This window comes from Haemorhous mexicanus, chromosome 2 (genome assembly GCF_027477595.1).
Source record: "Haemorhous mexicanus isolate bHaeMex1 chromosome 2, bHaeMex1.pri, whole genome shotgun sequence".
NCBI lineage: Eukaryota > Metazoa > Chordata > Aves > Passeriformes > Fringillidae > Haemorhous > Haemorhous mexicanus.
This window is the reverse complement of record NC_082342.1, coordinates 91701733-91718459: the sequence shown is the minus strand read 5'-3', so window position 1 is coordinate 91718459 and position 16727 is coordinate 91701733. Positions and strand designations below refer to the sequence as shown.

Here is a 16727-nt window from a genome sequence, read left to right as displayed (position 1 = left end):
CACTCTTTTCAAGTGGGGTCTTCAAGTGGTCCAGTTGTGGAATTTTTCTTTCAACCACCATTGTTTTCATGATGGAAATGAGCTATTAAGGAGAAACATTCCTCAAAAACATCCATACTTAAAATTGATATACCTTACTTAAGACACTTAGTGTAAAATGGAATCGCTGTAACATAAACATCCCCTCCTCAGCCCAAGGACCTCAGCACCTTGCCCTGGTGCCCAAGGAGCCTCTCTGCCCAGACCAGGTGGCAGTGTGTCCTGCTCTGGCTGTGGCCTTGTGGATGAGGGCTGAGAGCCTCACCTGAGAGTGAAAGCTCTCTGAGAGCCAGTGAAGACTTTCAGGCCCAGAGGTTATACCTGCACAGCTCCTGCTTTACAAGGAAGACCTGTACACTGGCAACCTGATACATTCATGTATCAGCCAGATCCCTCTCTAGGGGGGAAAAAAAGCAAGCAAGCAAGCACTTTATGATGACCTGGGTTTTTTTTCCTAGCCCCAGTGTTAGGAGCATGTTTGTAGTCTGATAGTAGTTCCAAAAGGGGCCATGAGCCCCAGGCAGGCAGTGCTTTTCTTGGAAAGCAGCACTTCTGAAATGAAAAACAGACAGGGAAAAATAAAGGTGGTCTAAGATGTACAAGCAAGGAGGGTTTGAAGGATCAGTGCTGCTGTTTGTTATTCCTTTTGTGTGGATGGTACTGGATTGTAGTCCTTGTCTCACACAGCCACACAGCCCAAAGGCTTCTAAATATCCTAGCTGCTTCTAAGGACAAGCTCACAAAACACTTTTTTATATGTTAATACAAAATTCCAGGACACTGATAAATACACAGAGGTATCTAGAACTTTTCATTATATGCTTTTGATTTTTCAGTTTCCATTTATGAGACAAACTAAACTGCTAAACCTAAAGTAAATGTACTTAACAACCACATCACTAGCAGAAATTCATGCACTCAAGAAAGAGCAGGAAGTGACACCCTGGGAGTTCTCCTTTTCACACAAGCATACCGCTTTCTGGTTAAATCACTATCAGTGCAGATTTTGTCACATAGGTGCCAAATCCCAGAGCTGAGCTTTCTATTTTCATGCGCTGCTTTCTGAGGGATGGCCTAAACAGATCCAACTAAAAGAATGAGCAATTATAAGATTGTTTGGATCCCTGTAAGTGATGGGATCCAAGGCCAGTATGGATCTTGTGGTGTTTAAAGGAAGTTTTTTTGCCTCTCTGACGTGGTTTATCTCCTAGGAGCTGTATCCTGTGTCATCATACCTGTCCTGTTTGCCCACTTCTCAAAAGGGCTTGTTAGCTGGGTCAGTGCCTGCACTGATACGGCCATCAGAGGTTTGCTGATTTGGGAGATGGCAGAGAGAGCTTTTTCCTGACAATGGACATACTTTGAGATAAAACATAGGCCAGACCTGCTGGGAGATTGTCAAGTCCCTCCAACTCAATGAATGTTCTGTATATTCGAGGTGTCTGCACTGCCAAGAGATTTTGCTGAGTTTGATACGTTGATTTTACAGAGGAGAAACGTTGGCACAAGTAGAAGGAAATGTGGGGGGAAAAGCAAGAGGAGAATCTTTAAGAGATGAACTAGCAAGAATTTCTGCTCAGATCCCCATCCCTGTTCTCATCCACCTCCGTTCCCTGAAAGGTGCCGTGGGCAGATGGGGAAGCAGCTGTGACAGCAGCAGCAGGCAGGGACTGTGCGCACACGAGGAGCTGAGGAGAGCGTGCTGGGGCTCTGTGCTCTGCTCAGACACAGCACACCATGGAGCCCATGGAAGAGTCATGCTTTGCAGGCACGCTCTTGGAAGATCTAGGCACAAGTACAAGGAGGTGGTTTGAAATTACTACATATGTCTTCTTGCAATACTTACACTCCAGGGACCACCCACGGCACAGGATGTGTTTGAATTGCTCACCAAGCTTTCTTCTGGAGCTGAGATGAAATTACGGATTCTTTTTTCCCAGAGTGCAAGAAAAATTAGCAACTTTCTGAATTATTACTGTTATTACTGAGGCACTTTTTAAAAATAGGTCCTATTCTCTAAGACTTTTCAAGCACTGGGGGAAACCTTTGCAGGTCTTCAACTCCTTTAGCTGCTGGTTACTTAATCTTAGATTGTATGAGTGTAGATAAAAAAATGTAGATAAAACCAGATTTGTAAAAAAATGTAGATAAAACCAGATTCCTCTTCTTTGTGAGCCGCTTTAATCAAGTGGGGGAAAGGATATGGGAAGGCGGGATGAAACCCTCATTAGAAAAGATGCATTATTTTCTATATTTACATGACAGTGAAATCCTGTGGATACTCTTGTGCACTAAGAAAATATATTTTAGTTTTAATTGTTTCAGTCAATGTCAATTTTACAGCAAACATGCAATAAAGTAGAAGTGGCCTTTGGGAAACATCACTGAGCCTTATTTTGTGCTTCAGAATTGCCAGTATAAACATCTACTTCTGTTTTGTAAGCTCAAAGCCAAATGGACAAAAAATTTCCTCTCAGGGAGACTACTTACCTGTTAGCATCAAAAATATTCTTTTTAGCATAAAAAGTTGTTTGTCAGTGATTGTAATAACAAGAATCTTTGCAAAATCCTTTACTACTCTAACAAACATTTTCTTTTAGGCAGCAATAGTAGGAAATTAATTAAAAAGTTAGTTGATAGCAGCTGGATAAGATACAGTGTCACAGCTACAAAGTTCCTGGGATAAAATATATTTTCTTTCTATTTACATTATTAAATATTTACAGTAGCTCTGAGAAAATAACCAATTTAAAGCATTTTGATAAGTTATAATTTATTCTGCTTGCTCTCCAGAATGCTAGAAGATGACCTCAAGTTAAGCAGTGACGAAGAGGAGAATGACCAGGTAAGAACCAGACAAGTAACGTGTCACTTGAAGCATGTTTCACGTCGAGACTGAGCTACTGCAAATATTTTGCTAATGCTTTTTCTAAACATACAGAAAGGTTATCAAAATACATGGCAGTACTGTAACTGGAGTAACAGATGTTGCTGCTCAGAGCCAGCCTGCATGTGCTAACTGCTGGATTGGTAGGGAACAGGCTGCAGTGCTCTTGATTTATTACCTTGATGCGACCCAGAAGGTTTTTGTATCAGCTTCCTTCTGATTTGAATTTGTTTTGTTTTAAAGAGTGGCCAAGGAGGGGAGAAACAGGAATTCTGGATTAAGGGTTCAGGCCAACTTTGCAATCATGAGCTGGCCCTGGGGACTGGCTGCTGGGCTGCTTATCTCTTACCTGCCTCCGGCGTCCCCCCAGCCCTGGCCTCAACTCTGAGCATTTTTGGTCCTGACTCTGCGTGGCTCATGCCTGCTAAGAAAGCTAAAGAAAACTGAGAAAAAACCTTGGCTGTGCATTTGATTCACTCTGTAACACGGTGATTACAGCAACTGTGTTTTAAACACCCTAAACTACCTGACTGGCAGCAGATACACCATCCAGTGTTTTCCATGTGTCAGGGGAGCTGGGTTTTGTTGGCTGTAGGAGGTCTCTCCCAATTTTTCCTTAAAATATTGTTGTGTTTTGTCTAAATAATTAAGGATTCAGTAGAATAGGGCTGGAGCTTGACTTTCCCATGGCCAGCTGAGTGCCTCGTTGCCAAGCAGTGCTATGCTCTGTTTTTCTCAGTATCCTGGCATGGATGATTTGGTTGGGAATGAGAGGCCAAGATCCCCTTCCCTTCCTTCTTTCCCTAAAATGTACAACCCATGCCTTCACCAGAGTACGAGGGCAGTACTGCTCCTGGTTGCATCTCACAGATATAATGTGGTTTTCTGTCCTGATTTTGGCTGGGATAGAGTTAATCTTCTTCTTACTAGCTGGCAGAGTGCTGTGGTTTGATTCAGTGTGAGAACAGCATTGGTAAGTCCCTGATGTCTCAGTTGTTGCTGAGCTTACCCTGAGTCAAGGACTTTTCAGTGTCTCCTGCTCCGCCAGAGAGCAGGTGGATCAAAAGCTGGAAGGGGCCCATGGCTAGGAGAGCTGCCCCAAACTGGCCAAAAGGATTTCCCTTCCACAGAACATCATTTCCAGTACATAAACTGGGGGGAGTTCGCTGGGAGGCACCAATCACTGCTTGGGAATGGGCTGGGCATCAGTCAGCAATTGTATTTTGCATCACTTGTCCTTCTTTGGAATTTATTTCTCTCTTTTTGTGGTCTCCCTTTACATTGCAATTATAATTCTTAGAATACTTTTATTTCAATTGTTAAACTGTTCTTATATCAACTCACAAACTTATTTCCCCTGCCTCTCCTCCCCATCCCACTGGGGCAGGGGGAATGAGCAAGTAGCTGCATGGTAATGTTGCTGGCTGGGGCAAAACCATGTGAGCTTCAAATATGATTATTTCAGTCATGGGTAAGTGGAGTTCCTAGATGGGTATGCTGGATGGATATCTAGACTTCTGAAATTCAGAAACTTAGACAAATAATTCTAGGTTCATAGGATGGGCATGATTTTCTTTAACTCTTGTTATTAGATGTTTCTATTTTACAATATATTCCACACAACAGGTAAATCAAAACTTTTTAATATTTATACTAAACCATTGTTTCATCTATTCTGAGCAGAGCTTCTTGGTGTTAAGATTCAGCACATAGATTCTATTATTTACATATTTATTCAATTTCTTTTTGTTTAACATATTTCATCCTGAAACACTTCACATTTAATTACTCTTCCTGCTTGTCTAGATAGTTTAAAATACAGCTCACAGACAGCATAGGACAAAGTAAAGTGAGGGATAGAAGGGATGTCTGAAGAGTAACAAAAGCAGACCATGATGCCATGATGTTGCAGCCAGGGGCTGGGTGATAGGGGAGGCACGAGCTGCTGGCCAGGAGAGATGTCCTTCAGGCAGGGAGACAGGATCCTGAGTAATGGATGTCAAAGTGAAACAGGCTGGGACAGCCAGAGAGAAAAAATTCTGGTTTGCTTCATGGCAAGCAGAAAAGGACATGTGAAAGTGTTTATTGTGCATAAAGAACATGAGTAGGTTTAGGCAGAGAAGGGATTGTGGTAAAGTCCTGCCGATGGGGCAGGCACACATGGACCTCTGGTCTAGCACTATGACTTGTAATTATTAACATCTTCTGTGTGTTCATGTGCTGTGCCAGGGCTCTGCTTTGTCACCAGGGCTCCAAGATGCAGCTGATACGGGCTGGGTCTTTCACCTCGGTGCTCCAGTGAGCTCTGCAGAGCCAAGACAGAGCTCACCACCCACGTGGCAAAGAGCAGGGCTGAGATCCCATGACTCACTTCTAAGCATCACAGGCCCTGGCATGAACAGCCTTTGGAAATTGCTTATTTATTTGGTACCCTTTCCTAGTCACAATTTTTTTCCTAACTTGGCTCTACAGACAGAAATCTCCCAGAGGCACAGGCCAGCTCCTGCCGTATGAAATACTTTGTAGAACCTTAGCTGAGACCTGCAGGTTTGCTTAATGAACAATCCTAAATAAATATACCTGCTGAAAAAACAAAACACTGCCTTTCCATCCACCTTGCTGGAAATAGACACAAAAAAGAGTAACACAGACTCTCTCTTCCAATAACTGCTCAGATAGACCTGTGTTTAAATGTCGGCAGAACACGTTTCCTTTTATTTCCTAACTCAGAGGCTCTTTAATCTCATATCTCCTGAGCTCAGAAACAGGGAAGAAAAAAAAAATCAGAGATTAATGGATAGGAACAGAACAAGAGAGATTCCCATATATTCCTCATGTAATAAATTAACTGTTGAGCAGACTCATTCAAGAAGTCCAGTTTCTCAAAGAGCTGAAGGTGAGCTGTACATAAGCTAGGAAGCTTTTAATTTTGCTGATTTCTAAATGGGGAAGTTCAGGGGAAAAACTTTGAAAACTTTGGAAGAGATTTTGCATTGAAGTCTGAAATTGCCAAGCAGCAAATGGGAAGTTTCTGAAGTGGTGCAAAGGGGGACAGGTGCTGCTGTGCTCCCAGGGCTGGTGTTTGGAGTGCTGTGACCAAACCAAGGAATGTGAGCCATGGATGAGGGAGGCCAAATGCAAGACAGGGGCATGATTAAAAGCTTTGAGACTGCAGTGGGCAAAGCATTCCCAGCCCTTCCCTCAACACCAGCAATTAAGGTATTGAGATTCACAGACCCAGGAGAAGCCAAAGAGGCTGGGTTTGAGCTGAGTACATGTGCACCCACAGTAATTATATTATCCACACATATTAGTCTCGTAATTTTAATTACATAAATGTATTTTTCCTCTTTAATGAGCATAGTTTATCCATTTAAACTGATCGTTTCAATTTTACAGGCAGTGATCATAGGATCTAATATGCAGAGAGAAAATTTCCTGTTGGCATATTTTACACCACACAGATTGAAGAAAATATACTTTTTAATCCTCAATCAATATCTGAAGAGCATGCAATTAGCAGATACCAAGGTAGTTAACATAAATCTGCAAGTTAAAGAGCCAATTCATTCTGATTTATAACACATAGAGTAATAATTTCATCATCATCTCTCCCAGAAAGCATCTGAAGCTTTGTAGCATGAAGATGTCAAAATTGTACTTAAGATTGTTCAGACTGCAGAATTGTAGTGGTTATTGCCTTTTGGCTCTTTGAAGTGTGGCATAGCACATGAAACAGTCCCCATTATAATACCCTGCTCTTCTCCGTAGAGGTCACCGGATAACTTAAATCAGTCTTGGGTGAAATATTAAAAGAAGATTGTCAATTGTAATGTGAACAACTCTCTTTCCCCCCCCGCCACTTGTCCTTTTACAACATGAACATTTTGTAATAGAAAATAATTCCTTTAAGGGGAGAAAGATCCCTGGCATCATTTGTGCAATTCGTGTCAATCAATAGCCAAATAAATGAACTGACTGGTACGCATACATGGAATAATAATCTAGCATATTTTTGCAACCCAAGTCTGCTTCCTCATATGCATTTTTTTTGCACAGGATCAGGTTGGTTGCCGCTGAAGTTTTGTGGCTGTGAAAATTTATTACCCACAGAGTCAATCTGCATTCTGGCTGCCAAGTCTGAATAAATAGAGTCATTGTGCTTGTCTGGAATATGTAACCAAAGTTCATCGAGTCAGCTTGACTTTCACATCCCACGAGATTCATAAAAGCCAACACCCTGGTATGTGCTCTTGATTCCTGCCAAAATTTTGTAAAATTGTATAAACAGAAGTTGAAGAAGCAATCAGAACACACTCCCAGGGACATGGCTCTGCACTCTAGCCCCAGCTGATCTCGAAAGGGAAGACACAAGATTTTTCTTTTCAAAGAAAAAATAGTATGACTGCTCTCCTGTGGCGGCAGGTAACCACAGGGGTTTAGATGCCCCCCTCGCAGAGTGCACAGGGAGGCAGCAATCAATCCTCTCAAGTTCCTTCATTTTGCTCATGTGTCCTGCACTGAAGGAAGAGATCAGGCAGCATTTGCCTGCAAGTGGCCACCTTCCTCAAGAGAGGACAAGGACAGACTGGTCCTGCAGGGTGTGCGTGGTGTAAGTGAAACCAGCCCCTCTGCAGGCAAGCCAAGACAAACAGAAAGCCTTGTCATTTCATGGGAGACCTCAGTGGAAGAGCAGCCTCAGAAAGTTTTAAAGTACAGCTTTAGCACAGTAAAATAAGTCTTATCAGCCTGATCTGGCTTGCCACTGGAGCCCCATAGGGTGCTGGAAGCCCACCCAGCCTGGAGCCCTCCTGGGCATCTTGGGGTTGCTTCCCACCCACGGCAGCCCAGGGACAGCTGAGGTGGGCTGCCAGCCCTGGGGGACTTGTCCATGCTTCAGCATCACCCTGGTCATGGTCAAGCCATAAAAACTGATGCTGCTTTGAGTTACACTTATAGCACCCATGGGAATACACATGCCTACGTTTTGTTTCCATCATGTATGCGTTGAGGGTTACCAGGGTTCATTGCTGGAAATGCATCCTTCTGGTAGGACTGTCTGCAGCACAGGCATTAAGGACAAGCCAGATCTGTCACAACACTGTAACAGGACAGAAGTCCATCCATGTGCTCAATGGCAATTGATGTGTGACTTTGCCCTTTCACTTCTGGATATGGAGTGACAATCAACAAAAAGAGGAAAATCATCCTGAAATGAACAGTCACACATCTACCTTCTCCCTGAAGGAATGATTCTTAGTAGAGTCATTATAAACAGTACTTCTGCATGTGAAATGTAATATTTCAGCTAATTTGAAGCTGTCTGTAATGAATTGTGAAACAAATTGATAAAGGAGCAAAGCTTTCTTTCTGTAAAACCTGTTAGGAGAGCACTTTCCAAAGTCAAAGATCAACTGAGCAGAGCAACAAGGCAGGAATATCAAGAGAGAAGAGTTTTATTGGGCAAATTGCAACCCAACACTGCATAGCCCTGTTCATTATTAGAACCATTTTTAGACAGTGCTAATTGTGTTCACATATGCCACGTCCAAATATTTTAACCACATTATGTCATTTTAGTGTTGTATTCCCTTTTATTCACCTCTTCATCAGGCAATACCTGATCCTTGGTCAGAAAGGAAAATGAGTGACAAAGGAGATGAGAACACTCAGGCTTAGAGAAAAAGCACACAGCCTGCATCATTTCTGCAAATGAATTTCTCAAAAAAAAAAAAAAAAAAAAGCCTTGACAAACTTGGAGGAAAATATCTTTCTGATGAGAAGTTTTTCACTCCACTGAGCACAGAAAACTTATTTCATGAAGTCGGGCTACACATGAGTCTGACTGCAACCAAAACCACACAAATCAGAGATAAGCAAAAGTCGAAAAAATTAGGTTTTGGGTAAAGGAATGGCTGGAACCTCAGGTGGTTTTCTTACTTAATCCAAATGCTCTGTTCAGCCCCCTGTCACTATAATGTGAGTGTGTTTTTAGACTGGAGGAATAGGCACTGTAACAGCCTTACTTAACTTGGGTAAGTCCATTATTTCCTGTGTATTAGAGAAGCAATTCTTTTGGTATCCAACTTAACTAGAATCCAGAGTAAGATTTAAGCCAGCTGAGCCAAGGTTTTTTGTGGTTTGCCAGCTCTGATTTTAAAATCTCCGTGACATCTAAATTTGCACTTCCACAAGGCATGACAAGAAGACCGAGATTGCCTCACTGAAACTGTCAGATGAAACAAAATAAGAGCTCAGTCTTGTCCTGCCAACTTGGCTCACATCACTGCCTATCTTACAAAATCAGATTCTATGGCTGGCAAGCAGGATCAAGCTCTAAATTTGAATGCCACAACTATAAATGACAGTGAAAAAAGTTAGAGACCTGCTAGATCTTAGACCTGCACAAAATTTGGGGACATTTGAACATGACACTTTGATCTGTGTGCTTCTTAGTAGCAAAACTCCAAAACAGACAGGAAATTAAAGTGTAAGGGCATCTTCTTTGTTTCTTCATGTGGATGCTGTGACTAAGCTAAGTTTTAGCTTGGTAAATCTCCAAAGCCTGCCCTTTTCCACTCATGTCACTTTTTTCCAAGACTTCTTTCTGTATCTGACGTAACACTCTTAACCCCATCTTCTTGAAATATTTTCTTAGAACTTTTTCCCCTTGTGAAGTAGAATTACTGTATGAACATCTGTTTTGACTGGCGTGGGAACGTATCCTACTGCAATCAATTCAGCAGTGTTGGCTAACTTGAGGCATAAAGAAGGATTAGATCCAACATTTCCAGGCTGGATTTTGCTTGTCCCTGTCTCTCATAAGCCTTCCAGGCTGTGCACTTTTCCTCCTGCTGCAGAGAGCCCTTGCTGCAGCCTGACACTGTGCCTGAGTCTTGGTCCTGCTCAAGCCTGGCCACCAAGCTCTGTTTGCCTTCAGGCAAATGCATTCCAGCATGCCTGCAAGAGAAGGGTTAAACAAGCAGCAGTCACAGATAATCAGTGCTGTTTGTACCATCACAGCTATTAAAGGCTGAGTCTCTCTCACACGTGTGCACACACTCAGGCATGCACACAAACACAGTCTCACAGCCTCCCTAGGAGCTGCCTCTTGCTCCCTGCAAGGCAGAAGGTCAAGCTCACTTCTCTCCCCTTGGCCATTGAGCTCAGGGAGGGGTGATGCCAGCATCACCATCAGCATGAGGAGCTGTGTGAAGGTGTGGTGCACAGAGGTGGGAGACAACAGAAATAGAGAGAGGCAGCTGAGTGCATGTCAGAAAACAGAATGAACACAAAAGGGGAAAGGGATTAAGGGGAAAAAATTAATGAAGAAAACAAATTGTGGGGACAAAGACATTATAAAGGGAGTAGAAGCTATATTAGAACATGATGAGAAGTAAGTAAAAAGATTCAGAAGCCAATCCATCAAAACTACCACTTAAGAAAAAGAGACTGAGGAACCATTGCTACAAATTCTCCTGTGCCTAGGATGAAAACTGCCTCCTCTGAAGTCAGTGAGAGTTTAACCACTGGTTTCAATCAGCCTAGGATGTTACCCCGTCTTCTTTTTTATTTCCTTGCACAATCCAAGCAGATACTTGGGTAGTAGCAAATGCATCACAGTTGATTGACATAGCACATCCCTGGGAAGTGTTACCACTATTTGGGGAACTTAGGCTTGTCTTTCCCCTATTTTCACATATTTGGACTTCTCAAAAAAAAAATCTACTTTAATTTCTGAGCTTTCAGACTTCCCAATAAATCTTTTAAAGCCCATGGCCCAACACTGACAATTCTTGTCTGCAATAGCCTAAGTGCAAGCAGCACTTCAACCAAGTTACTTTTTCCTGGATAAGGAGACTACTTCTGTTGAAACAGAAAGGGTTTTCCAAGGTGACTGCCTCTTTGTTTGCAATGACTGAGACCTTCCTAATGCTGGCATTGGAAATTAACCATTTTATTAATGTAAAATAACAAAGTTTTTTCTTCTGCTCGTCTCCACTGAAAAAGATTAAAGTTAGCTCATCTGTGTTGAAACCTTGCATGGTTTTTGGGACCAGATTGCAGGAAAAATCTGAGCGGATGCAGGACAGAAGACTCAGCATTTACAGATTTATAAAATTCTCTGTATGGTTAATACCCATGCTGATTATACAGCAATTTGGAGATCCAAATCACTTTACAAGTATTAACTACTTAATACAATACCCCTGAGAGGTATTTAGGTAGAGCTAAGCAAGAATTATTATCTCTATAGAACTGACAGGGAGACTGTGACTGAGATGTGGCTTGTTTGAAGCCACATGGCAAGTCAGCTGCAAAGTCAGGATTAGCACTTGGGTCTTTCACTCCCAGGTGCCATGTTCAAGTCACTAGACTGTGTTGCCCCTGAAGATTAATAAGGATTAATGGGCAAAGCAGAGGAGAAAGAACAATGTATGCCAAGAATATAATAATAAAACTCCAGGGTGAAAAATTAATACTGAGGTGTTGAAAGGCCTCAGAGAATCCATGAAATCCAGAAAGAGTTTTACAGTTTCTTAAAAGATGTGGCTCTGATGATAACCAACTCCAAAATGGGAAGAAAGGAAGACCCTTTTAAGTCTTACAGTCTGTAAATCTTAAATAAATATGAACCAGACAGTGAAAATCACATTCATACATTTATATTGCAGATTTACAGAGAAACACTCAAGCTGCAGTTTACAAGTGATTTTAAATCCCCCAGAAATCCACACTGGAAAGCAATCCTCAAATAAAGCCTCTAGGAGCAGTGAGGAGTACAGAATAATGCAGTGAGAGAAGGCATGTTAGGAATCACAAAAAATTGCCTGACCTGATCTCAGGCAACTTCCTGTGGCCACGAGATACTCGAGGGCATTTAACCAGAGCAAGTCTTTGGGTGCAGGAGGTTCCCATTGCCTCTGTTTTCAGCCCTGGTGGGCAGCTCTGCACTCTTCAAGGAGAAAACCAAAAACTGGAGAGGGTTTCAAGACATGGGAGAAAGATTCTTAACACATTGGGAGAGCATGCCTTGGAGTGAAAATATCCTGAGGATGAACTGAGCCTGTCTAGAGCAGGGCTGCTGGCTGGCTGGCTGGATCACAGCCTATAAACACCTGTGCAGGGAGGGAGAGGAGCTGGGAGGCTGCAGGGCAGCTCTGTCTCACAGGGACAGGTCTAACATCCAGCACAAGAAGGTGTTTATAAACTCATCTTAGCATGGAAGGTGGAAAACTCTGCTTGTGGTTATTATCCAGAAGTTTTGCTCTGGGTCCACAACAGCACCCAGGTTTGAAGCAGAAAAAAAACCCCACTCTGTGGAGTCCCATCACCCAAATTGTGGCATGCAATCAGGTTGTGCCCTTCACAAAAATTTCTTCCTGGCTTCACTGGCTTAAGAATAAACTGCATTTAAGCTAAAAACAAGCAAAACCTTTGGAAATGAAAACAGAATCAACATGGAAGGACATGTGAAGAGTGAAATGTGAAAGAAGACAGATAAAAAAGTGTTTTTCCTGGTTTAGTTCCCAAATGGCAGTATATAGTAATGACATCTTTCCTTAACTCTGGCTTGGAAAAAGTGTGTGTACAGCTCATTAACTGCAGCCCAACACAGGGTGACATCCAGCACTCTGGGTGGTTGCTAATATGAGAGCTGCTGACTTAGAGCATAAATGGTTCACTGCAGAGTTCCAGGGCAGCATCTACCACCCAAGGAAGACAAACAAGATGGTCTGGAAGCTGTGCAATTTACTCATGCACAGGCAGCATGTATTGCTTCACTGTCACCAAAGAACTGGTTCAAATTCCCACCACATGTACACCTGTGCCATCTCAGGGAAGTCTCTGGAGCAGCTGGGGTAACTCCATACAATCACTATAACTGAGCTCCCTCACAAAAACAACAGTTAATCCACAGGACAGGCAAGATGGAAAGCAAAACGCCTGAATCTGCCAACAGCCAATTTATTGGCTTTTATTTGCCAAAGGTTGCTGTGGGTGAGGTATAGGAAAATGCATCTACAGTCAGCCCACAGTGCCTCCAAGACAGTCTTCCAAGCTCAGCAGAACATACTTCAATAGTTTTCATTTGTGTCTTATCCAAAAATGCCTGTGAGCCCGGCAGTTTATGAAGCAATCCTTTTGCAACAAATTAAAAAAAGAGGGATTTCTGGGGAACACTCTTAACACTCCTGTATCTCCATCTCAATAGCTGTATTCAGCCCGTTCTGCTCACTGCTCAGTCCCAATTACAATGAGCTAGCTCACTGCTCAGTCCCAATTACAATAAAAGTATTTAATTTCCTCTCTGATTTCCCTTCAACAACAGATTGCAACTTGTCACACTTCAAGCTAATTTTGGTAGCTCGTTTAACACACACTGAAACCTAAATATGTTCCCAAGGTCTGGCTCATTGCAATAAAGGATGGAGAAAGGAGATGAAATCTCTGGAGGTTGAGAACCCGACCATGATTACTGCTGGCTGAAAACTTGTTTTGTCCCAGTAGTCTTGGGGTGCAGCTAGAATCTTCCGTGAATGATTAATAGACTATTGACAGATCAGTGAAACTCTGCCCTAAATGTATCTGAACCAACTCAGCTGGGGATCAAAGAAGTCTAACCAGCCACTGTCCTGTAATTTGCAATTCCTGATGTACTGAAATAGCATAATCCATACTCATTTACTGTGGCTGGTTTCTCTAGCTCAAGTACCTGAGACACCTGAGTGATTGGTTTTTTCCCTTCCCTGCTTCCTACTCAGCATTTAGGTTACTATGTGGTGAGTTGGCCTCCAATATCTGTGTTCATATTGAGGAGAATCTTACTCCATTTAGTAACCCCTCTGATTCCAAGAACTGAAAATTCAAGATTATGTTCCTCACTAATGAACACGTTCTACCACTTATCAAGAGAATGTTAAGCTTCCCATAAAGGACTTTTTAGTGCTAAGTCTTGGAGATATTTAAATTCTGTCAGCAATATCAAAATTATTTCTTATCCCCAATTTCTATAACCAGCATAGTAACTTACTTCCAGGAATAATAAAGATTGTAGAACATATTCTCAGATTTCTTGATAGATGATGAGTTGGCCTCAGTAAAGTTGTTAATGATGTAAAATAAAATGCAAATTAAATAGCACGATCAAAACGTAGCTATTAAAAAAATAGTCATGCAGGCATTATATGATACTAAGTACCACTCCTTTGCTTACATTGTTACATAGATAACACCAGCATATTAGAAACATAATAAATCACAAAAAATTGTTTCTGTAGCTGTGAGTTCCTCAAACTATGGGTCATAACCCTCCATGGGGATTCCTGAATGAGTTTGAATGGGATCACAAACTGTTAGCAAGAAGTGAGGGCAGATATTTCCCCCTAAATTGAGCAGCCCTGTCCTGTGGCAAGGAGGGGAACAGGAGAGCAGACTGTAATTAGTGGCTGCAAGTATTTATACTTGCTAGGGAACTGCTAACTACCTTTAATTACAACAGCTCACTTTCTCCAGGAGAGGGGAGCAATATAGGCTAGAATTAAAATTGCTGGATAGTTGCTAACTGCCTTTCATTGCAGGCAATAGATCTGTTTCTCCAGGGAGGAAGAATAAACTTGTGACTGGATCTTATTCCCCCATCATTTAGAAATGGGGCCATTACCAGCTCAGGGGGTCACACAAATATGCAGTCCAACACAGTTGTATTTCCAGCCTGTGTAAGAAAGAAATCAATAGTCTCATTTAGAGAATGTGTGACCACCAGACGAAGACTGAGGTGCCCCATGCAATCTGCATTGCACCTCAGTGAAGAAGGATGTTTATGAAAGGACTTAAAATGAGAGGGTAATTGAAAAAGTAGAATGATCTCACTGAAACACACTGGTACATTTCTTTCTGCGTCCCTGCCTGTCATCTGAACCCACTTTCTTATCCAGAAATGATGACTTTTCAAAGCTTTCAGCAACTGAATGCATCGAGATGGAACCTGAAGACTGGCACTTGAGGCTGCAGTTCCACACAGTGTCTCCTGGCCCAATTAGCACACCAAATGGGTCAGGACAAGGCACCTCTCCTCCTCCCTCCTGAGGGCAGCTTTCCTCAACCTGGAAGAGAAATTATCCAGCACGTCTTCCTCTCAAAATTAGGAATTTTAGGGAAATACAACAGTGATATGAACCCCACTTCCCATAATAGGGGCTTTTAGTATCCTCGAAGTTCATGTTTGCTTTCTTGTGGTCTCTTCAATATCCATGAGGCCTGTGGCTGCAGAGCAACCTGTCTCCTTCAGTGCCTTCTGGCTACCACAGCCACCATGCACCTTTCTCCAGGAGGGCTCTTCAGCTCCAGAAGGCAGTGGAAGCAATGTCAGGTGGAAGTGACCGTGCTGGTGGACATGCTCTTGTGTCAGCAGCAAAGGTCTCCACTCCTCCTCCACTGCTGTTCATATTCTCTCACTGCACCCTGCAATGGGACACCCTCTTCCTGGGGAAGCAGCTCAGGAAAGGGACCTAGGTTAGAAATAACACAGGAGGAAAAAAACCACAAAAAATGAAGGAAAATTGTTATTTTTTGACTTGATCAGTTTTCTAACCTGTCGTATTGCATGACCACATGAGCACCTGTGGTGACCTGAGCCAAGAGTGGGAAACGTGAGACGAGTCTCGAACAGCACTGCCATGCAGTGGCTGTGTGAGATGGAAAGACTAGCCCTGGCTGACGTGGGAGGAAAAGAAGAGGAGACCTGAATGCTGTCTACACAACTTGGCCATGGAAAATGGCTCAGATAGTAAGAGAAGCTCCTGAGCTTTGCAGACAAAGATGCAACGTAGTGCAGGCCTCAGCAACGAAGCTGGGCAGCTTGAAATTCAAAATGGTCATAGCGTTATGAATTTCATTGGAATTATGTTCCGTGCCAAATAGGCATGGGAGCAGAGGAACTCCTGTGGGTCCTGGGTGTTTAAAAAGAGTTTCAGCTATAAGTCATTCTAAAACCTAAGGTTTGGGTATCCTCTGAATTTGAACTTGCAAGAATGTGTGACATTGTCCTAACAAACCCCTTGCAGAGGAGAGAGGAAAAATGATGCCAGCCCATGGGACTGGAGAGTGGCTGCACTCTTTGAAGCCTGTAGCCAGTGGCATGGATAGTTTTGTATACGAGAGCATGGAAATAGTATGACCTCCTAGAAAAAAGTGAAAAATACCAGACTTGCCATATTATTTTCCTAACACTAAAAACAATAAGTTCATGCCATGAGAAAACTCCCACTGAGCTGCTGAGACCTTCCAAGCCCTTCCCACAGGTTCTTTTCCCACTGCAGAAGGTCAACACTAAGGAAAAACCCTCTTGTGAGCCATGCCACTGTGTCTTCTGACAATCTGATGGGTAATACACATCAAACTACATCTCCCCAGAAACCCAGCAGGCACAAGTTATTCCAGAAAGTCCCAAGAGAAGAAATCCTGCTTCCAGAATCAAGTGCAAACTCTTCCCACTCCTGGATCTTCAGGGATCCATTCATGGGATCTTTTCACACGTTTCTGTAAAATACAATGTAACTGTAGCCACAAGTCAGGTTTTCTCAAGTTTTTATTTGCAATTTGCCAGCAGCATTTTTGCCAAGCCAGAAGGGTTACATCCATACTCTCTGGTGCTGAGCAGGATGCCTGTAAGTCATCTAACTTGTTTGGAAATAGGGATGCGGCCCTCAGCAGGCTTATAAGACAGGAAGAACCATTTCAAAATGTACTTACTGGTAACTGCAATGAGAAAATAAACTTTTATTTCCCTTCCCCTTGA

At 42.6% G+C, this 16727-nt stretch overlaps 1 protein-coding gene across 1 annotated transcript in view; it reads left to right on the top strand.

The window, feature by feature from the left end:
* Nucleotides 1-16727, top strand: part of AFF3 (ALF transcription elongation factor 3) — a 277772-nt gene that overhangs the window by 179405 nt on the left and 81640 nt on the right. Inside the window, exon 8 of the mRNA XM_059840318.1 lies at nt 2833-2884. Within this exon, the coding sequence (XP_059696301.1) occupies nt 2833-2884 (52 nt within the window). The remainder of the gene's footprint in view (nt 1-2832; nt 2885-16727) is intronic.